The following is a 19,001-nucleotide window of genomic DNA, read 5'->3' as shown; positions in this document are numbered from 1 at the left end:
CCTCCACCTGAGCGCACCCCGGTATCCTCTCCTTAGCTGTCAGCCTGGAACGGCGCGCCCCGGCAGGAACACAAAATGAAGGCTGGCTGTAGGGAAGGATGTAGTTCGAAGTAAAATGGCTGTTTAGAGGCGAACGCGGTGGTGGAAAGCTGCTTCCTGTATCGACGCTGTTTTTTCTAGGTGCAGTTATCATACAGTCCCTCGTATTGCAAACTGAATTTCTGTCCTTATCTCTCATGCACTGGCGGCTCTGAAAGGAGCGTTGATGACCTTGGGACCTTGTGTGATGAGATGGATCTTGCAGACTAGAAATGGATTCTTAGTGAAGCTAGTTTAACCATCTCCATAACAAAAGCCTAATGGAAACTCCTATGTTCCTTAATTGCTCTAGCTAAACTCTCTTGTTGACATATGCTTATAAAGTTAAAAGAGAAGGGGCATTTCTAAATAACTGACAGATAAAAATATTGTTATATTAAAGGGGAGTTCCAAAATACCTTTTAAAACGGCATGATTAGGTATTTTTTGGCATTAGTCCTTGGGAAATCGCATATACCTCTGTTTTTTTGTTTTGTTTTGTTTTTCCAAAAAGGGTTTTAAAACAAGCAAAAAAAAGCTCCTTTTTTGCTTTTAAAGCAAGTCTTGTTTTTTAAACTTGCCGTACAACAGCCTTGTATGTTTTTAGGATTCTGCAAATAGGAAAAAATACTGCAAAGGGTTGTACTGGTGGATGAAGTGTCTTTGGTAAGCTTTTAACAAATGTCAAAATGTTAATGGTAGTGTTAAGTTTACTAAATACTCTAGTGCTACACTTAAAAATACTTTTCATCTGTACATTTCAGCTTACTTTACATGCTACAGCAAAATAGTTGTTTGAAGTCATGCAGCAGGTTGTAGACTAATGACAGAGCTTCAAAATACATTATGATTCTGACCCCCTTTCAAAGGTCCTTTCTGCTGAACCTGTATTTTCTTAAGCTGTACACTTGTAAAATGTTTCTAGACACTGGTAAGTGCCTGATACCTCTAAAATTTGTTTCATAATACCAGATGCATAGAGTGCTGAGAAGAGGAATGTTGGATTTGTCTCTTGCATAAATATACACATTGAATAATGAATGATGCTTAAACAATAGCTTGCTTTCCTATATCCACCTTAAGGTTGTTCTCATTTTAAAGGCGGAATGGTGCATCTTGAGGACGGGTTGATCGCTTAGCATGAGCAGTGCTGGGTCTGATGGAGTACTTGAGTGCTAGTACAGATCAAACGGTTACTGAAAGTTCAAAATGGGCAAAGCAGTTTTGAAATAGTATTTCTTTATTCCTGTTAAATTAATCTGTTGTTATGTTTATGTATAAGGGGCTTTTCAGGGCAAGGCAGAAGCAATTCAAGAGAAGCCAAAATTTTAGTTAAAACTAAGTATGAATATAAACTCACTCACTACTTTTCATACATGCAGATAGGCCCCTCCTACATAGCTGCTGTGAGTTAGTTTATAGCATTCTGGTAATTTTTACACTCCTACAACATAGCTCTTGAATGATTCAGAATATTTTGGGTGGAAACTAAATATATAAATTGGAAGAGATACCTACAGTAGCTGCAGTAGACACTGGAGTTAATAAAGTTGACCTTAATAAAGGGAGAGGAGGGACTGAAGTCCCTGAAATATATCTGTTGTGAAAAACAGAATGCCAAAAGGGATTTAGTGCAATAAAGATTCGCTCCTCTCTTCCCCCCCCCCCCGCCCCATCCTGGTCCCCTGAGTGTATCTTATTGAGGGGGGTGGGAGAAGAAGGGAGGAGCTAAAAGGCTGAAATATTAGATACCTTATAACTCATATGGAAGATGAAATCTATATGAATGGACACTGACATACTGTCTTCCTGGGGTCTGTGATGGCCATCCCTTTCCCAGGATTATATATGAGTCAGTTTGATGTTTGCGTATGAGTGATGGTGCCTAATGTAGCGATGGGGAGGCAGTCCTTTGCCAGTATCTTCTGTATGTGGACTGCAACTCTGGCTGCTGTACGTCTGGTAGAACTCTCAAGCCATATAAATGAGTAGTAGAAGTTAAACTAGGCATTTCCTTTTAGAAGCATTTGAAGAGCTTGCATGTATAAGGATAGTGGTGCTGTGTTTTGGGGGTTATTTTGTTAATGCTTTCCTGACATTCGCTTGCTAGGAACTGGCAGGGCTGGAGCCAGTATGCTAGGCCAGCCAGTTATTGCACACTGCTTTCCTGGCTGAAATGGTATGCTGCAGCTGCTCCCCAAGAGATCAGGAATATGATTTAAAAGCAACAGCAACAACAAAATTCCCATAGGAATGCAGGGAATATTGCATGTCTGGGATTTGGGGAAGAGCTGGAGCAAATGTGATTGTGTTTGCTGCAATCTAGTTGGCCCTCCTTTGAGCCCAGGGCTTGGACTAGATGACCTTCAGAGGTCCTTTCCAACTGAAATTGCTTTATGATTCTATGTTGGTATCTGAATCCGAGCCTGCTGTTTGAGTGGATGCCACTTTTATGCCACTGAAAGGATTAGTGTGGAAATAAAAAGACTAATGAACCTGGTACTACTTGGTATGGAAAGCAAGTGAAGATGACAGTTGACAGAACTAAACTCAACCCTCTTCTCCCTTCCATCCCATCAATGAACTGGGCAGGCTGTCTCTAGTTTACAGGGTTTTCAGCTCGGTGCAGGATTCTGGTTAGAGCTATATTTACTTTTGGATGACAAAATACTAGCAGGCATTACTGCTGATCTCATCTTTGTGTGTTGATGGAGATTGCAGTCTTTCAGCTTAGGCTTTGACACCACGATTTATTCTGCCTACAGTCATCCAAGTGCTTTGTGTTTTGCCTGCTGTTACTTGGTTTTAACATAGATGGCTCGAGTCTGTGGCTTGCGTACCTGAGAAACTTTTCCTCAGTTGCCCTACTGCCGCATCCATGGTTGGTTCAAAAGCTTGCCATGGAAATTTCCCCTTGAATATTGCTGCCTGCTGGTACGTATGAAAGCCTTGTTGGGATGGTATGCGCTACTGCCTGACCTAGAATGACAGCTTATATGTTTTGACCTCTCTGGATGTCTTTCCCTCTCTTGGGAATTTGAAGTGAGAGAAGTTTTAGTTTGTGTCTTCCTTTTTCACTCTTTATCGTTGACTAATAATTCTACTTTAGACTTTCATATTTAGGATTCTTTTTCATTTAGTTACAAATACTCTAGTTTCATTCCACTTTAAACATCTGCAAAAATTTTAGCATTAGGTGAAAAGAAGGAAAGCAGAAGGTGGCAGAGCAGTGCATAGGGGAGAAAACAAAAGAGGAAACAGATTCTAAAATTTAAGTCCGACAAGATCTTGATGGTCAGTTGTATGGTTGTCGCATGATCAGCTGATTGTTTAAGAAGATACAAAGTTGAGATGGTAACCGGTTGTTTATGTTCTCTCACTTCATTGCAACACAAAGCTAAAGCCACTCTTGAACTATCATGCTCCCAAGGGCCATTCTTATGGTTGTGCTGGGCATGGATGGGATAGGTGAGGGTACAGTGCAAGACTGATGGGCGTGTGGGGTGGTAGGACTGGAAGGCAGGTAAATTGAGAAAAGTGGCAGGCTGGTTGACAAAGCTGTTGGCTCTGACAGCTGCCAAAGAGTGGGAGCTGACTGAGATGACTGCCCCAGTTGTGGTATGCAGTTGCATCTAGTGTGCTGCGGTCTGCACTGATTCTTTAGCCTTTAAAGAAAAAAAAAAAAAAGCTGGAGGGAATTATTTATTTGTATTGCTGCTTGCCAAGAATATGTGGAAAACATTTGGAGATGTTTATAATTAGCAAGGTGGGGAAGATGAGTATTGTTTCTCCGCTGTAGACAAAGCGTTTATATCTTTTACAAATAAAGGTTGGAGTGTTATAAGACTGATTTGGCATATCTTGAACACTAGAACTGAGTATCAGTGCTTCACAGAACTTAATGAAAATCTGGAATCCAGTTTGTTTATGCCTCTCAACATTACTTTAACCATTTGAGATGCAAGTAGCTTGGCTTCAGTTTAGGTGGGAATAGTTACAGTGCTGATAGGATAGAGAAATATGAAGGCATTTTAAATTTCACGTTTTCCACAAGGCAAAAATAGGGATAATGCCATGTGTCAGAGTTACCCATACTTCTTAGCTCTCTGGCCTATGTGATGGTTTTGAGGAAGCTCAAAGTTATTCTGACATCCGTTTTCTCCTTTATGGGTGATAATGTAACTTCTTGATGCTAAGTTTCTGGACATGAACAGATGCACTAGAATGTGTTCAGCCACCATGGAAAAGTCTGTATGGGATTGTCTTGCCTCTCTCTGTTTTATAATTTTGCAAAACAGAGAAATTTCAGAATGTAGTAGAATGTAGTGCCTATGTTTCCCCTGCTGCTGTCCAGAAGCTCATCTTTTAAAATGTTCTTTGATTTTTTGCATTCCAATAATGTCTTCCTAGTGTTGGATCAGAACCAAGTGTAGAAGTTCTTTTACAGGTGCTTTAAGGATCTTCTAAAAAATTGTTTTATTTCTCTTTATGGTTTTAGAGGAAGTAAGAAAATATATGTTTGTAAACATTTCCATATTTAAAGACAGCATAAAAAAAAAAGTTCTCTCTCTGATGTTTAAACATTAATAAGAAGTGTAAGATTTCATGGAACAGTTGAGGCTGGTAAGGATCTCTGGAGATTGTCTGGTCCAAGCCTCTTGCTCAAAGGAGGGTCAACAGAGCAGATAGCTCAGGACAGTGTCCCGTGGGTTTTTAATATCTCCAAGGATTGAGACTCCACAACCTCTCTGGGCAATCTGTTCCAGTGTTTGATCACTGTTATGGTAAAAAAAATTAAATTCTTATGTTATGGGAGACAGAGTCAAAAGCCTGAACACAGTAGTGATAAATAATATTCCCTGCCTAACCCCATCTACCAAACTAGTCACCTCATCATAGAAGGTTGTCAGGCTAGATAATTAAGCACCATTTCCCCTTCCTAAGTCTAGGCCGACTGCTTCTAATCACCTTTTTTTTTTCTGTCTTCAAGGTTATTTGAAGGTTATTTCCACCCCCCCCCCCCCAAATTGTTTGCTCCATTGCCTTCCCAAATATTAAGTTGAGGCCCCAGGTGCTCTTTCTTGCCCTTCTTGATGATTTGGTAGAGCCTTCAGCACCAGAGTTGAAAGCATGAGGAAAATGAAGCATTTCACACAAACTTCTGCAGAAAATTCTAGTTTGGCATGCAGTTATATAGAGATTAATACACATATATAGATTAATAGTTAATAAACAAATGAAGTTACCTATAGTCTGGTTAAAAATGCCTCCTTGTTGCCATGTCTCATTCCTTAATACTGCAGCTTTCTTGTTTCTACTAATGTCAGGGATGTCTTAATTTAGACAGGTTCTGAACTTCTGCTGATTAAAAACAAGCTATAAAGTTTTGAGTCCAGTTGTCCATCTCAAGCAAAAAGATATAGACGTTCCTTAAGTGAGACACAATTAAAAGTTAAATATGTTTCACCAGAGTGGAATTGTCTTTTAAAATAACATTTTAAGCAGCTCCAGATAATACTTTTTCCCTGAAACATTCTTTGATTCTCGAAACATTTGATTTGAGCGAATCTATTTCTTTGAATTGAGTGGCTTCATTGGTAGAGGTCTGAAACAGGCAACAAAATTAATTTGCCTTAACAAGCAGCTTTGTGTCAGCTGAACCACAGTGACTGGTGTTGAACATGTTTTTAACCTATGGCAAATACAAGATAGAATGTATTAGCTCATACCTTAATGAAAGAGTTGGAGCAAGTGCATTTTATCTTACATTTGTAATGACCTAAGAATGCACAGATAGTTTACTGTAGCTTGGTAAACACATGGTATTAAAGTCATGCATTACAGCCCTAACTCTTTCATAAAACAACAATTTGGATGAGGCAGTGGCCAATCTTGCTCATTAGGTATGTGATTTTTAAATGTTTAGGAGCTCGTGACTCATTATCGGTCCACTTCTGCTCGTTTTGCTGATGCTTTTGCTTCAGGACTTGAATGGGGCAAAAGTGACTTTCTGAAAAGTGCAGCAAAAAGCAGTCCACAATAGACTGGCACAGATAAACGTTTGGTAATTCTTTAGAGCAATAAAATACTGAAGGCTAATGGCATCTGTCCAGTTGATCACATTTGACATATTGAAATGCAGGTGCCTACAACATACACCAGTTCTTACAGGGATGTTTCTGCCCTTTCCAGTTTTACTGTTTTATTTTTTTCAACCCAAGTCCCATCCATGAACAGGGTTTAGATTACTTTTTAAAGGTATTTTATCTTCTGTATGTGTTTCTCTTGTCTCCTTCCACATTTGACTTAATGTTGTTTTAATTTTCTCTAAACAAATTGAGCATGACAATTAACTAGATTTTTATTTATCACAACCCCTCATTCTTCAGGGATGAGAATTTTGGCTCAGAGAGATCTTTTTATTTTACCTGATGGAAATTATTCAAGGCTTGTTAAAGGATCAAAAGACAAGCTGAACAGCAGTTGTTGCTTCCACTCTTTGGTGGTACTTGACCTTTCTTCAGGTGGACGTATCATTTGATTTTAATTCTTCCCGTGCCTTGTGCCAGCTACTCTCTTTGCTCTGTTCCTGTCTCTTTCTCCTGTTTCCTGATACTGCTTCCAGTGAACTCCCTCTTGCTTCCTGTTCTCTCCTCCTTGGCTGAGTAGTGCTAAAGCTGAACTTTTCTCAGATCTTCGTCCCTTCCTCTTGACACAGAGCCTTTGGATTGCAACCTTCTCTTAAAGGTTGCAGCTTCCAAATAACTGCTGCCTGAGTTATCAGTTGATAAGGAAAAGAACTATTGCTTTATCTATAGCCTCTAAGTGTTTTTCATGGGTGGCTAAGAGGCAGCAAACAAACTCTGGTCTATTAGGACCGTGGTGTAAAGATCAGTAAGCGACTGGGCTGTAGATGTTGCAGCTCATACATGAGTGGTAGAATTTTGAGTTATTACAACAATGCTTAATTGCTTGAGGATGCAGTGAAAGGTTACTACTCTTTTTTAGTAGGAAAAGGAGTCCAAGAAATGTCCTACTAGTTCATCAAACTTTGAGAAAGGGTATAACAGTCAAGCTTGTTATGACAGGTTGATGACTGGTTGAGGTTAGAGATCATCCTCAAACACTCTTTACCATGCAGGGCTTTTTTTATGCTTTCATACTAGTAATTCTGATAGCTGCCAGATAGCTTCTTGAAAGCCTCACCCTCTTTTTGCCCCTCCCTCCTCATGATTCATCTGGTAGTGTCTGATATAGCCAGCTGTAAGAGCAACATGTGAATAACAGGCATTTAATGTACTATGTGTAGCAATAGCTTCATATCGGCGTGCATGGCTGCCCTGACCTTCTCCATGGACTGACAAGTGCATGTACTATAAGAGTGGCTCTGTTGAGCTAAAACCCTTAGAGAGCAGGATTTGAGGGAAGATTTCACTAGATCATGAAAAGGTGAGGAAGGACGAGTGCCCAACATGAAAAGGCAAAGGCAATTGAATGGCAATATGGAAATCAACATATGGTTGGGGAGGAGAAGACTAAAATAGGTCATTTCCATATCACGAAGGAGGCAGGTTCCCTTTGAATTATTTCTGTGGAGGATACTCATATGTATAATATATAATTAGACACAGATATATTATTGTGTATTAGGTCAGTCCAGTTATAGCCTAAACATTCAACATTTGCTTGTACATAGTCTTACATCAGTGAGAAATTTTATCAGACTTGTAATGGTTCCCATTACTTTTTCTTTCTCTCTTGTTCTAACAGATACTATCAGCACATTATATTATACATTTATTTTATGTTTGGTATTTTTTGACTGATGTTTACCTACGACTTTTGTGGGTTTTTTGATACTTTATAAAACCTTCAGTTAGTAAGTATTTATATACTAGTGAATTGAGTAGTTATGAACTTTCTTAGGAGTATTTCAGCAGCTGGTACCTGTGTGTAAGCAATATTAAACACGAGTATAAAGCTAATGTGGTAGCAGCGGAAAGTGGAATTTTTTGCCTTTTTCTAGGTAAGATGGTGTGATATGGAATATTGCATAATTTTTCCAATCTCATAAATTATAAGATTAAAAGACTAAAGGATTTAAATATGTTCTTTAAATGAAAAGCTAATCAGTATAAGAGGAGAAGAAAATAATAAGATGGAATTACCATTACTCCTTTTTCTCTTTCTGATCCTTGAAGCTTTAAGGCCATAAAATTAGTTTTGTTCTGGTGATGCAGTATCTATTTACTATTAAACTACCTGAAAGATTATATATACATATATCTTTGAGAGCAGAAGAAAGGTAGCATTCTTTTTCTATGTGCAGTTATTATTTGTAAGCTCTCAAGAGGATTTTAGAACCAAGATGTGTGTTTCCTTATTGGAAAAGAAGCACAGTAAAACGATATTTTTGATATGTACTCAGAATTAAATTTTTCTTGTACATGTAAACATTTTAGCGTACAGCTCAAAATAGGATAAGAAAGTGAAACTAGCAAAGTCCCAGCCTACACTGTGGACTAAATTCACTCGGATGCATGCTGCAGGGTTCATTCAGGCTGGCCAAGTCTCAGTGCAATGTTAGAGAAGAATAAGCTGTGTGCTGTATTTTGCATATCTGGGTTTTACTCTAAAGGAAGTTAGAGCACAGCATCAGAAGGAAGTTGCGATACGCTCCAGTAACTTACCTACCAGGAGTGATCACAGGATCAGTGCAGAAGGACAAACTAGAGCTTCTCTATGTCCTGTGGACTCTGCTAAAGAGACAAATTTGTTTCACAGTGCTGAATAAGTTGTAAGGCAAGCTACTTGTTGCTCAATATTAAGTTTTTCCATTGGTTTACTGTAGTGCCGTAAAACAGATGAGGAGAAACTTAACTACATCTTTTTTAGATGGATGGTTATTTACAATACCAAGTTGGTTGACTACACAAATCTGTGCTAAGCATTGCAGGATATTAAATCTAATTCTTAATACTCTATTCTGAAAAAGCTTGCTTTGGTAAAGAAAGGTAAGTGCAATTTGCCTTTTCTTTACTGAATAAGAAACAAAAGCATACTACATACTACATAGTCCTTAGGTTCTTTAATCTTTAACCATCCAGGGGTCTATTCTGAAACATTGACCTTTTCTATTGTTCCAACTTAATGAAGATAGACTCCCCTACACTCCCCTCCCCCCCCCCCCCCCCGTGGATATATATGACTAATCCAACTGTGATTTCAGTGTAAAAGTCATTAGTGTAGAGGCCTTCCTCCCTAGTGAAACAGTAACTCATACAAGCTTATAAATACTAGGACTGTATTATGCGTAACTTAAACTGAGGCTATCCAGTCTTTCCAACCATGTGACTAAGTCATCTCTTAACACTTTCCGCACTGCTGAGAGTCACAACATGCACATCCATACTGTATGTAACACAGTCAAAAGGCAGTGGAGCTCCAGGAGATACAGGTGGCATTGGCTTCACAGCAGTTCCTCCACTTCTGTGCAATAGGTGCCAGGCTAGGTAAAGAGCATAGCTGAGTCCCAGCTCCAGCAGCCCCTGCCAGCTCCCTTCTTCCCACAGCCAGGGATTTGGATTACTCAGCAGCCCCCACACCAGAATAACCCTGCTGCTGGTCACCTGACGTAGCCATGGCACAGGAGCTGTATTTGACCTGCTCGCGAGCCACATGCAGCTCATGGAGCACAGGTTGGTTACCCTGACTTAGGCATTAGCTCAACTTACAAAATCTGTACTTCATAGTTCTAATCCAGTTGCTGTTGTTCATATGGGCCACACTGCATGTTTTCCAGTAGTGTATCAATCTCTAGTGTTGAATTGCATGACTGTTCTAGCATATAGTCTGTATGTCTCTTGTTTTAATTTTGTCTTGTCTTTTTTTTTCATTCAGACAGGGGATTTGGCTTCTGTGCAATTAACAGGAACTCCAAATAGATGGGAGGTCTTGTCTGCAGCTCCCGCCACTATAAAGGATGAAGCTGGTAATATAGTACAGATTCCAGGTGCTGCCACAGTAACTTCAAGTGGCCAGTATGTCCTTCCTATTCAGAGTTTGCAAAATCAACAAATCTTTTCTGTTGCACCAGGATCAGATTCGTCGAATGGTACAGTGTCTAACGTACAATACCAAGTAATACCCCAGATCCAGACAGCGGATGGTCAGCAGGTTCAACTTGGCTTTGCAGCCTCTTCTGATAATAGCAGTATAAATCAAGAAACTGGTCAAATTCAGATCATTCCTGGCTCTAATCAAACCATCATTGCCTCTGGAACACCTTCAGCTAATATTCAGAATATCTTATCACAGTCTGGTCAAGTCCAGGTTCAGGGAGTTGCAATCGGTGGTTCGTCTTTTCCTGGCCAAGCACAAGTAGTTGCTAACGTCCCTCTTGGACTGCCAGGAAATATTACTTTTGTACCCATCAATAGTGTTGATCTAGATTCTTTGGGACTTGGCAGTGGTTCTCAAACCATGACAGCAGGCATTAATGCAGATGGGCACTTGATAAATACTGGACAGGCCATGGATAGTTCAGATACTTCTGAAAGGACTGGTGAGCAAGTTTCTCCTGAAATTACAGAAACCGCCACTGATAATGACTTATTTGTGCCAACATCATCTTCATCACAATTGCCCGTTACCATAGACAGTTCAAGTATATTGGAACAAAATGCAAACAACTTGACCACAACTAGTGGTCAAGTTCACAGTTCTGATCTTCAGGGAAATTACATCCAGACATCAGTCTCTGATGACACGCAGGCTCAGAATATTCAGGTCTCCACAGCACAGCCAATTGTACAACACATACAACTTCAAGAGTCTCAGCAGCCAACCAGTCAAGCCCAGATTGTACAAGGTATTGCGCAACAGACAATCCACGGTGTTCAAGCGAGTCAAAGTATATCTCAACAGGCTCTTCAAAATCTTCAACTGCAGCTGAATCCTGGAACTTTTTTAATTCAGGCACAAACAGTGACCCCTTCTGGGCAGATAACCTGGCAGACATTTCAAGTGCAAGGAGTTCAGAACTTGCAGAACTTGCAAATTCAGAATGCACCTGGTCAACAAATAACTCTAACCCCTGTGCAGACTCTCACTCTTGGTCAAGTTGCAGCAGGTGGGGCGTTGACGTCAACTCCAGTTAGTCTAAGCACTGCTCAATTGCCAAATCTACAGACAGTTACAGTAAACTCTATAGATTCTGCTGGTATTCAGCTGCATCAAGGAGAAAATGCTGGCAGTCCTGCAGGTATTTATTTTACTCTTTTTGCAGAAAATTGTTTTTTATTATTGCATGTGATTGGTTTGAATGGTGATAATTGTAACATTGTCTTGCTGTGGAAGCCTACAAAATACAGTAGGATAAACATAGCGCTGATAGATTTTATTTGAAACTACTGTTCCGTTAGAAACCACTGTAATGGTAGAACGTAGTCCCACCTCACTTCTTTTAGTATAAGCTCCTGTATCTTCCAACTGGTCATATTATTTAACAGCACTTCTGATACAATGTTTATCGGTGCTTGTAAGTCTTACCATGCAGAAGGTCTGCATACTAAATTGTAGAGGGGGAATCTGACTACCAACTACCATGCTTCTAAGGCAGCAGTGTCACTAGCATACCCCATTCTTCTCAGTCCTGAATAGTTGATATTTTCATGGAAAATCCGAATATATCCGTTGATACATTTTTTTTTTTTCCCCTGAATATTTTCAGACCCCCTAAGGTGCTGTTATTGATCCATGGTTTTTTTACATTCATTTCCTACTGATTTAATATCAGTGTAACTATGATGCACAAAACTCATGTAAGCAGAAGTGAAACAGGCATGTAAATATCAAAATGGAGGTTGTGCTTAAGAATGTATGTGAATTTCCAGTACTACTTATTTGCATTATGTTTCAGAATGTACAATCATAAATTTTACGTTGTGTTTTATCTCTGTGAGCAGAGAAGACAGGCAATTTTCTTCAAATAGGTGTTTCTTAATATGAGGAAAAAATAAAAAATTTCAAGGTGTAGCTATCTAAAAGAAAGAATAAGGGATGATTGAAGTTCAAGACCTTTTACAGTACCAGAAGGCATTTGATCTCATCATTGTGGGGATGTACCTAGGCCAATTATGAGGGACAGAGTGAGTAGTAGAGGTAATTTGGGAGGGAACTATTGCACAGTAGTTGCAGAAATGGGAATTGTTTTTTTTCTATAATCATGTGATCCAAGGATCTGGTTCATTAAGATACAGAAGCATAAACGTTTAAGTAAAACTTAAAAGTTTTGTATGCCTATTTAAGCATGTGAGAATAATGCAATGTTAAGTGAAAAATGCTTAGAAGAGCTGGTCAATTGGGCTTTTTTCAAAAGCCTACTCATTATAATATTATATAGTTATTGATATTGGTATATTCTATGTCAGGAAGCTTGCTTTCCCTTTGGAATATAAAATTTGAATTTATGTTTTTCTAGGGTTTTTTTTTTTTTTTTTTGAAATGACTTCTATATTGCAGACTTACCAATGTGAAATTACCCAGACCTAGATAAGACTGCTCTTCATGGGCTTATAGGCAACAGCACCAAACAGATGAGTGTGCTGCTCACAGCATTTGCTCTGCTGGGTAATCTTGGTTCTTAAATTTTCTATTTTCAGTGACCACAAAAAGTCTTGGTTTGTCTCCATCACACATTGTTACCTATGAGGACAGTGGGTATAGACATCAGTAACAAAAAGCATGTACTGTGCTTGATAATATAGCTAAACTCAGATATCAGAATCTAACTCTTGGAAAAAGGGCCCTGTGGCTAATATGAAATACAGGGAGGATGAGAACTTCTTTATTTCTGAGATTTATATTTGGTATGGGATCATGTAGCTAATGTTATTGCTTGTGGAGTAACATATCAGAAACCTGAGAAGAAAGATAGAAAGGAAAAGGAGAGAGGAACCACAAGAAAAGACACATGAAAAAGAAGTTGAGCCTGCTATGTGTATTAGTTTGTCTGTTGATGGTCCTTGAGAGTGTTTTAATGGTTCAAATAAAATGCAAGGGAGTTCCATCAAGCATTCCTTAACTGTATTTTCCTGTGAGGAATTTCACATGGGAAGGGAAGAGAGTAAATGGGATATATCAAATCTGATTAAATAGGCAGTTAAATAGGCAGAAGTAGTAGATGAAGAGCAGAAACTATTGCCTGAAGTGAATAGCTATAAACACCTGGTTATATTAAAGATAGGGTGGAGATTTATAGAGACATTTTTCCTACCTGTCTAGGAACAGTAAATGGACTGGAAAGTGTTAAAACTGCCATCCCCTAAATTTGGGGAGAATTTAATTGGCCCCTCCTTTGTTACAAGAAACTCACTTTTCGAATGATCAATGTGAAACTGCTTCTAACTAACAGAACCAGACCGAACTGTCTTGATTGATCTTCAGTGTCTTTTCTATATGCATCTTGTATTTCGTCTGTATTGAAGTTGTCTGACAACCTTTTTCAGTGATGTTCTTCCCTGTCTTATTTATAACCCCTTACAATGTGATATGGCACCCTTTCTTCAGGTTGAAGAATAAATATGCAATTAGAAGCAAATAGTGAAATTACAAAAATTTTTTTTGCGGTCAAAAATATATTGCTCTTCTGATATGCAAATGAGGAGAAACCATTTAGTTTTTAACTGAAAGAGGAAGGTATGCGGAAGGGACAGCAGAATGAGAGAAGTTAAAGCTAAAGGGTGAGAGGCTACCTGATTCCTCTCTCCTGCAAATTACCAACAAGTTTTGAAGCAAGATAAGAAGAGATTCCTTGTATTTTCTCCCCCCAGCAGGGATAGTGCACTTCCTTCCATAACAAATACAGTTGGGCTGTATTTTCTGTTTTCATTTAGCAAAACTTTCTACCCAAGGCAAAAATAAAAGTAACATATTCCTAGTCTTGAGTCAGAGTTGGTTGGTAATTATCTGACGTCTAGATAACATAGATTGCTCTGTTAGCGGTGTAGCTGTGAAAACTGAGGGTTAGGTTTTAGGTTTTGGTAGCTACAGACCATTGTGTGAGAGGTGTTCTTCCAAACCTCGCTTCCTGGGTAAGCAGCAGAAGACATCCTTGCTGTTCTCATGAGTGTGTGAGAGGAAAAAATGTCTTTAGGTCCTACATTTTCTTTACCTAATGGAAAGTCATCACAGCCCTAAAACAAAGCTAATAGCTTTGTCCAGTAAATATCCAGTTGTCTTTGAAAAATGTCCAGTAATTATGCTTCTACCAAAATGTCCGCTTTAACAGGCATACGTATGCAGGGACTTCCATTGCACTGAGTTTGTTCTGAAAAGTCTTGGCTAAGCTTATTTTATCTTAGAATGTTTATTAGAGCTCATATTCCTCCTCATTGTGCTTAGTGTTGTCTTGCAGTGGAGAAGGGAAGGGTATTAGTTAGTCATCGCTGAAACTTCTTCAGCATTGCTTTTCAAAACAAAAAGCCATATTAAATAGTATCTATGTGTTAAACACTGGCAAAGAGCTATCTTTCTCATCTATGTTCTGGCTTTGGTCTGGTCTTGAGAGGAAGTTAAACCTGAGAGAGCTCCCTAGTAGTCTACTCCTTTTGTTGGCAGTTTTTAATAAAATAGTGCATTGTGTGTAACAAAAAGCCATTACAGGCACAGTCACATTACTCTTTAGCAACTTACCTGTTCAAGAGAGGTATTTATTTTTATTAGCAGATTTCTAATTTTTATTTTTATTTAGAGATTTCTTCTTCAAACATTTCATATGAAGTAACTTTCCTTTTGGAAATATACAGGGTAGTGAAATGTACCAACTTGGTTTTCATGTTTCTGATCCTGGAAGTTTTGTCAATTTTAAAGAATTTCTACTGGATTTTTTTTTTCCCCTAAAGCCGTCGTCCAGACAAAGAAGATTTAACAGTGTTAATCAAAATCTAATTGTAATAGTGTCTCAGCTAATTTATTAATGTACTGTGTCACAGTTTTGGATTGGTTATATATCCTCAAAAAAGGCAGTTTTACCAGGTGTTATCTAGGTTGCTTAACTTCTTGTCAGATGCTGGATGCGTTTTTTTTTTATATTTCTTTTGACTATTCCAGTAGCATCTGAAGAAACTAGCGAGTGAATTGAAAGAAAGTAGCATTGGCTTGAGAAGGGATTGTGCTACTGGAAGATTAATTTAGTTAAAAATAAAAAAAACTACACACAAACAGTTTTCCAGGTTGGTCTACAGTGGCAATGAAGTCAAAGGGATTCCTTTCAAGAGTTGACTCAAAGTGCCACTGCAAAACTGAGGTCTTCATTTCTACATCTTTCTTCCCAGCTCCTCCTCTGCAGTATACACAGCTACTTAAAGACTCATCTGCCTGCTGCCACTGAAGCTTACTTACTACAGTCATGCTTGTTGATCAACTTATACCAGTTGATAGAGAGTGGGAGTAGTTGGCTATTTGTGGTGGGGACTTCATTCCATTCCTGCCAGAACCTGAAGTCTTTATCGTGCTGAAGTAATTTAGCTATTCTAAATTTGGCCAAAAAATTGGCAGACAATTTTCAAGGTAAATAGTTGCCCAAGTGACAACTTGCTTTTCATCTTCTGGTGTCTTGTGAGACTTTGGTCTAACATCTGTTAGGTAAAACAGTCTAAGCCCCCAAACAAACAAAATTAAAAATTGAGTATTTACAGTTTTACTTGCAGGGATGGTTGTTTCAGTGTTTTAATGCTTCTGGTGAAGTAGTGCAGAATGCTACTTCAAGCATAGTTTTTTTCTGGCATCTAGAAATCTGTAGTAAGTTTTGGCTGGTTTTCAGTATTACACAACTTAGTTTTTTCCTCTTTCTTTTTAAGTTCCAATTGTTAACCTTATTAATTTTAGCTTCAGTTAATGCAGTTTTTACTTCCAAGGCATTCTTTATACCAAGCTTTTGAGAGAAGGTCATGGTGTTATTATGAAATTGAATCTGATTATTAAAAAACATCTTTTGGAATGCGTGAAACAAACTGAAGCAATAATGTTAAGTAAATATTTTCATCTGACAACATCTGTTTTGGGCTCTACCATTTACATTTGAGGCATTTAGTTTGCATGTTGTAAAATCAAAATGGTTAAAAACAGTTCCACCGCTGCTTTATTTTTTATATGAAAAATTAAATTGGGAACTCTGACAAATTTGTTAGTGCAGGAATTAGAGCTATTTATGTACCAGTCTTGTGTAAATAGTTTGCTTTCAACATGCTTAAATTATGTTCCTTATTTTCTCATAATTTTTAAAGGAAATTAATAAATTGTGGCAAAATTAGACAATCACGCTTGTATGTGTCTCACAATCTTGCTTATAACAGCATATAGTAAATATCTCACTTCAGGTGTAAGAAAGTTTGCATAACTTTAGGCTGATTATTTCTTTAATGCAGTATCTACTGCTGTGGAATAGATTTGCATTTTTTCTTCAAATTCTTGAAAAGATTGAATTGTCCCATCCTTCCTCTCTGTCTGTACTTCATGTACTTTTCTGCTCTGTCTTCCAAAACAGCTTAGAGTCTAATTCATTTTCTTGCAGCCCATGGTGGTGAGGTGAAACTTTGTTGTATGCATGTTACTCTTAAGTGAATATTCTGTCAGGTATGCTGAGTGTCTGGTGATGCAACTTAGATCCTTAAGGTTAAGGAGGTTAGCCTGAGTCATCCTAGGCTCAGGTATCCTCAGGATGTTCACTGCAGAATATACTACCCAGTTTCAGGTGCTAATTCTTTTTTCGTTTTTCAAATACCCTTTTTACAAGATAACCCTGAAGCAAAAGGAAAACTCTCTTCCACCTGTGGGGATGTATGGCGAGTATCCATGAGGTGAAAGAGGCAAGGGATTTTATTTCTAGTACTGCTTCAACTCAAAAAGAAGGCTGGAAACTCATCTTCTGTCTTTTTGCAGTCTCAGTACTTTAGGTCCATTGTTTCAGGTTCTCTGCAGTTTTCTTGCCTTTTGAACCTCCTGGCAGGATTGCATGCTTTGGTTCTGATCTCTCAAGTTAACTTGTCAGTGCATCTGGCTCATAAAAAGCAAAAGGAGTTTCTACCAAGGACAACGGCAGTCTTTTCATAATGCCAGGAATGCTCACCAGGATCCTAGTTTTGATTGCCCTCTTGAAGATAAGACTGGGTTGTAGATGAGTTGTCTTTCACTGCTTATAGAAGACACATTTTTTCAAAAGTTAGTAATTTTTAAGGACAAAAGGGGGAAAAATAGACATTGTCAGTGACATGTCCTCATTATTTTTCATACAGAAATTACAGTTCTCAGTCTGCATTTAAACTTCATGCCAGTTTTTAATCCATGTATTCCATGTATGTTTTGTACTTTATTTTTCTTAATCACAGTGTTTTACTGTATCCTAATAAGTCACTTGCTGTGCAGAACTCTCAAGTATATTGTATCAACAATGGTGTCATCACTGATTAAAAAAAAAATTACTTTTGAATGTAATTGTTCCCATAATCCCATTTTGAGTGGCATTTAATTCTTTCTCTACTTCTTTGAGTCTTCGTTTACCCCTTTTTCAGTATTATCACAGCACTAGCTTTTTTCTAACCCGCTGGAGCATTCACATAGTCCAAGGCTTGCGGCATTAAAACTGCAGAGAGCTCTTCAGCCTTCTTTTAAAATTGTTCTATGAAAATTATCCTAATCTGTTGATTTATTAAGGGTTTATTTCAGTAGCTGTTTACATCTTCCTGACTTACTTTCAGCGGGAAGCTTTTCATTCTCATCTAGTGATAGGACCATTATTTGGTTTTACCTAAATACAGAACAGAAATACTTACTGAACAGTTCTGCCTTCCTGAATTACTGCTGACAATTCTGTTTGACCCTACCAGCAGTCTAATACTTTTTTATCTAGGAATACTTAAGCCTGCTGATCACAGAATTCTCTGTGTCCTCCTGCTTTCCTTACCTGTTTCTGCAGTTCCTGGCTTCTTTGATATTAAGCATGATCAACTCTTCCCCCTTTTTCTAGTTATCCCTTCTTATATTTTCATCTATGGAAAAAAAAAAAGGGAAAAATAAGGGTATGCTGCAGCAGGCACGACTGCCCGTAAGAATCAAAAATCTTGAGAATCTGTAGACAACACATCTCAAAGAACTGCAGTTACTGTAGGGTAAGTAACTGTTCTTTGATGCATAATATGTGTTGTGGTAGCACTGGCTGAAGTATTTTCATGATTCAAATTTTTAAATAATCAGTTTAGAATAATGCATAGGATCACTTGGAAATACAGTATGTGGCATTTCTTGCAAGAAAAAATCTATAGCTCTATTTTTAATAATTTTGCTGGTACTGCCTAAATATTCAGCACTGTGGGGTCCTGCTGTTAGACTTGTACACAACAGTTGTTTTCCTTAGAAACTTAAAATCTGATTTAGAGCTATTGAAACGGGATGACAGTCTTTCTTCTGAGTTGACGTTCACAGGTATTTCAAGATGACATTCTGTAGTGTATCTTCTGTTTCCTTTAATTTATTACATAATAAAAATGCCTAAATTCATGCTTAAATTGCGGGGGGAAAATCAGAGTAGAAATTATTAACCTTGTTGCGTTTCCTGTCTGAAAGACTTGCGCAGCTGGCCAAGTAGTAGGGAGAGTTTAATTTAGATAGTTTAGTTGAAGTTTCGTTTAGATGGGAATGATCAAGGATAGTGTCTAAGAAATTTGAACATCTTTAATAAAGCTTCCTCACATCCAGAGATTAAGGCACGATGAGTCAAGATACTGAGGGAATGTGGATTGCACTGTAGAGAAAACTGAAAACCAAATTAACAAGAGAAGGTGGAAAGGAGATGGGAATTCACATCTGTTTTCTTGGGAGGGGTGGGAAGAGAAGCATCTATTTGGAAAAATAAATGAATAGTCATG

At 38.2% G+C, this 19,001-nt stretch overlaps 1 protein-coding gene across 1 annotated transcript in view; it reads left to right on the top strand.

Annotated features, from left to right (window-relative positions):
• Nucleotides 1-19,001, top strand: part of SP3 (Sp3 transcription factor) — a gene marked incomplete at its 5' end in the record, with an annotated part of 36,964 nt that overhangs the window by 1,492 nt on the left and 16,471 nt on the right. The window contains one exon of the mRNA XM_082001561.1: nt 9,979-11,341. Coding sequence (XP_081857687.1) covers nt 9,979-11,341 — 1,363 coding nt within the window. The remainder of the gene's footprint in view (nt 1-9,978; nt 11,342-19,001) is intronic.

This window comes from Phaethon aethereus (genome assembly GCF_964289735.1).
Source record: "Phaethon aethereus genome assembly, chromosome: 6".
Lineage (NCBI taxonomy): Eukaryota > Metazoa > Chordata > Aves > Phaethontiformes > Phaethontidae > Phaethon > Phaethon aethereus.
The sequence above is the reverse complement of the archived record's forward strand: the minus strand, read 5'-3'. Positions and strand labels throughout refer to the sequence as shown.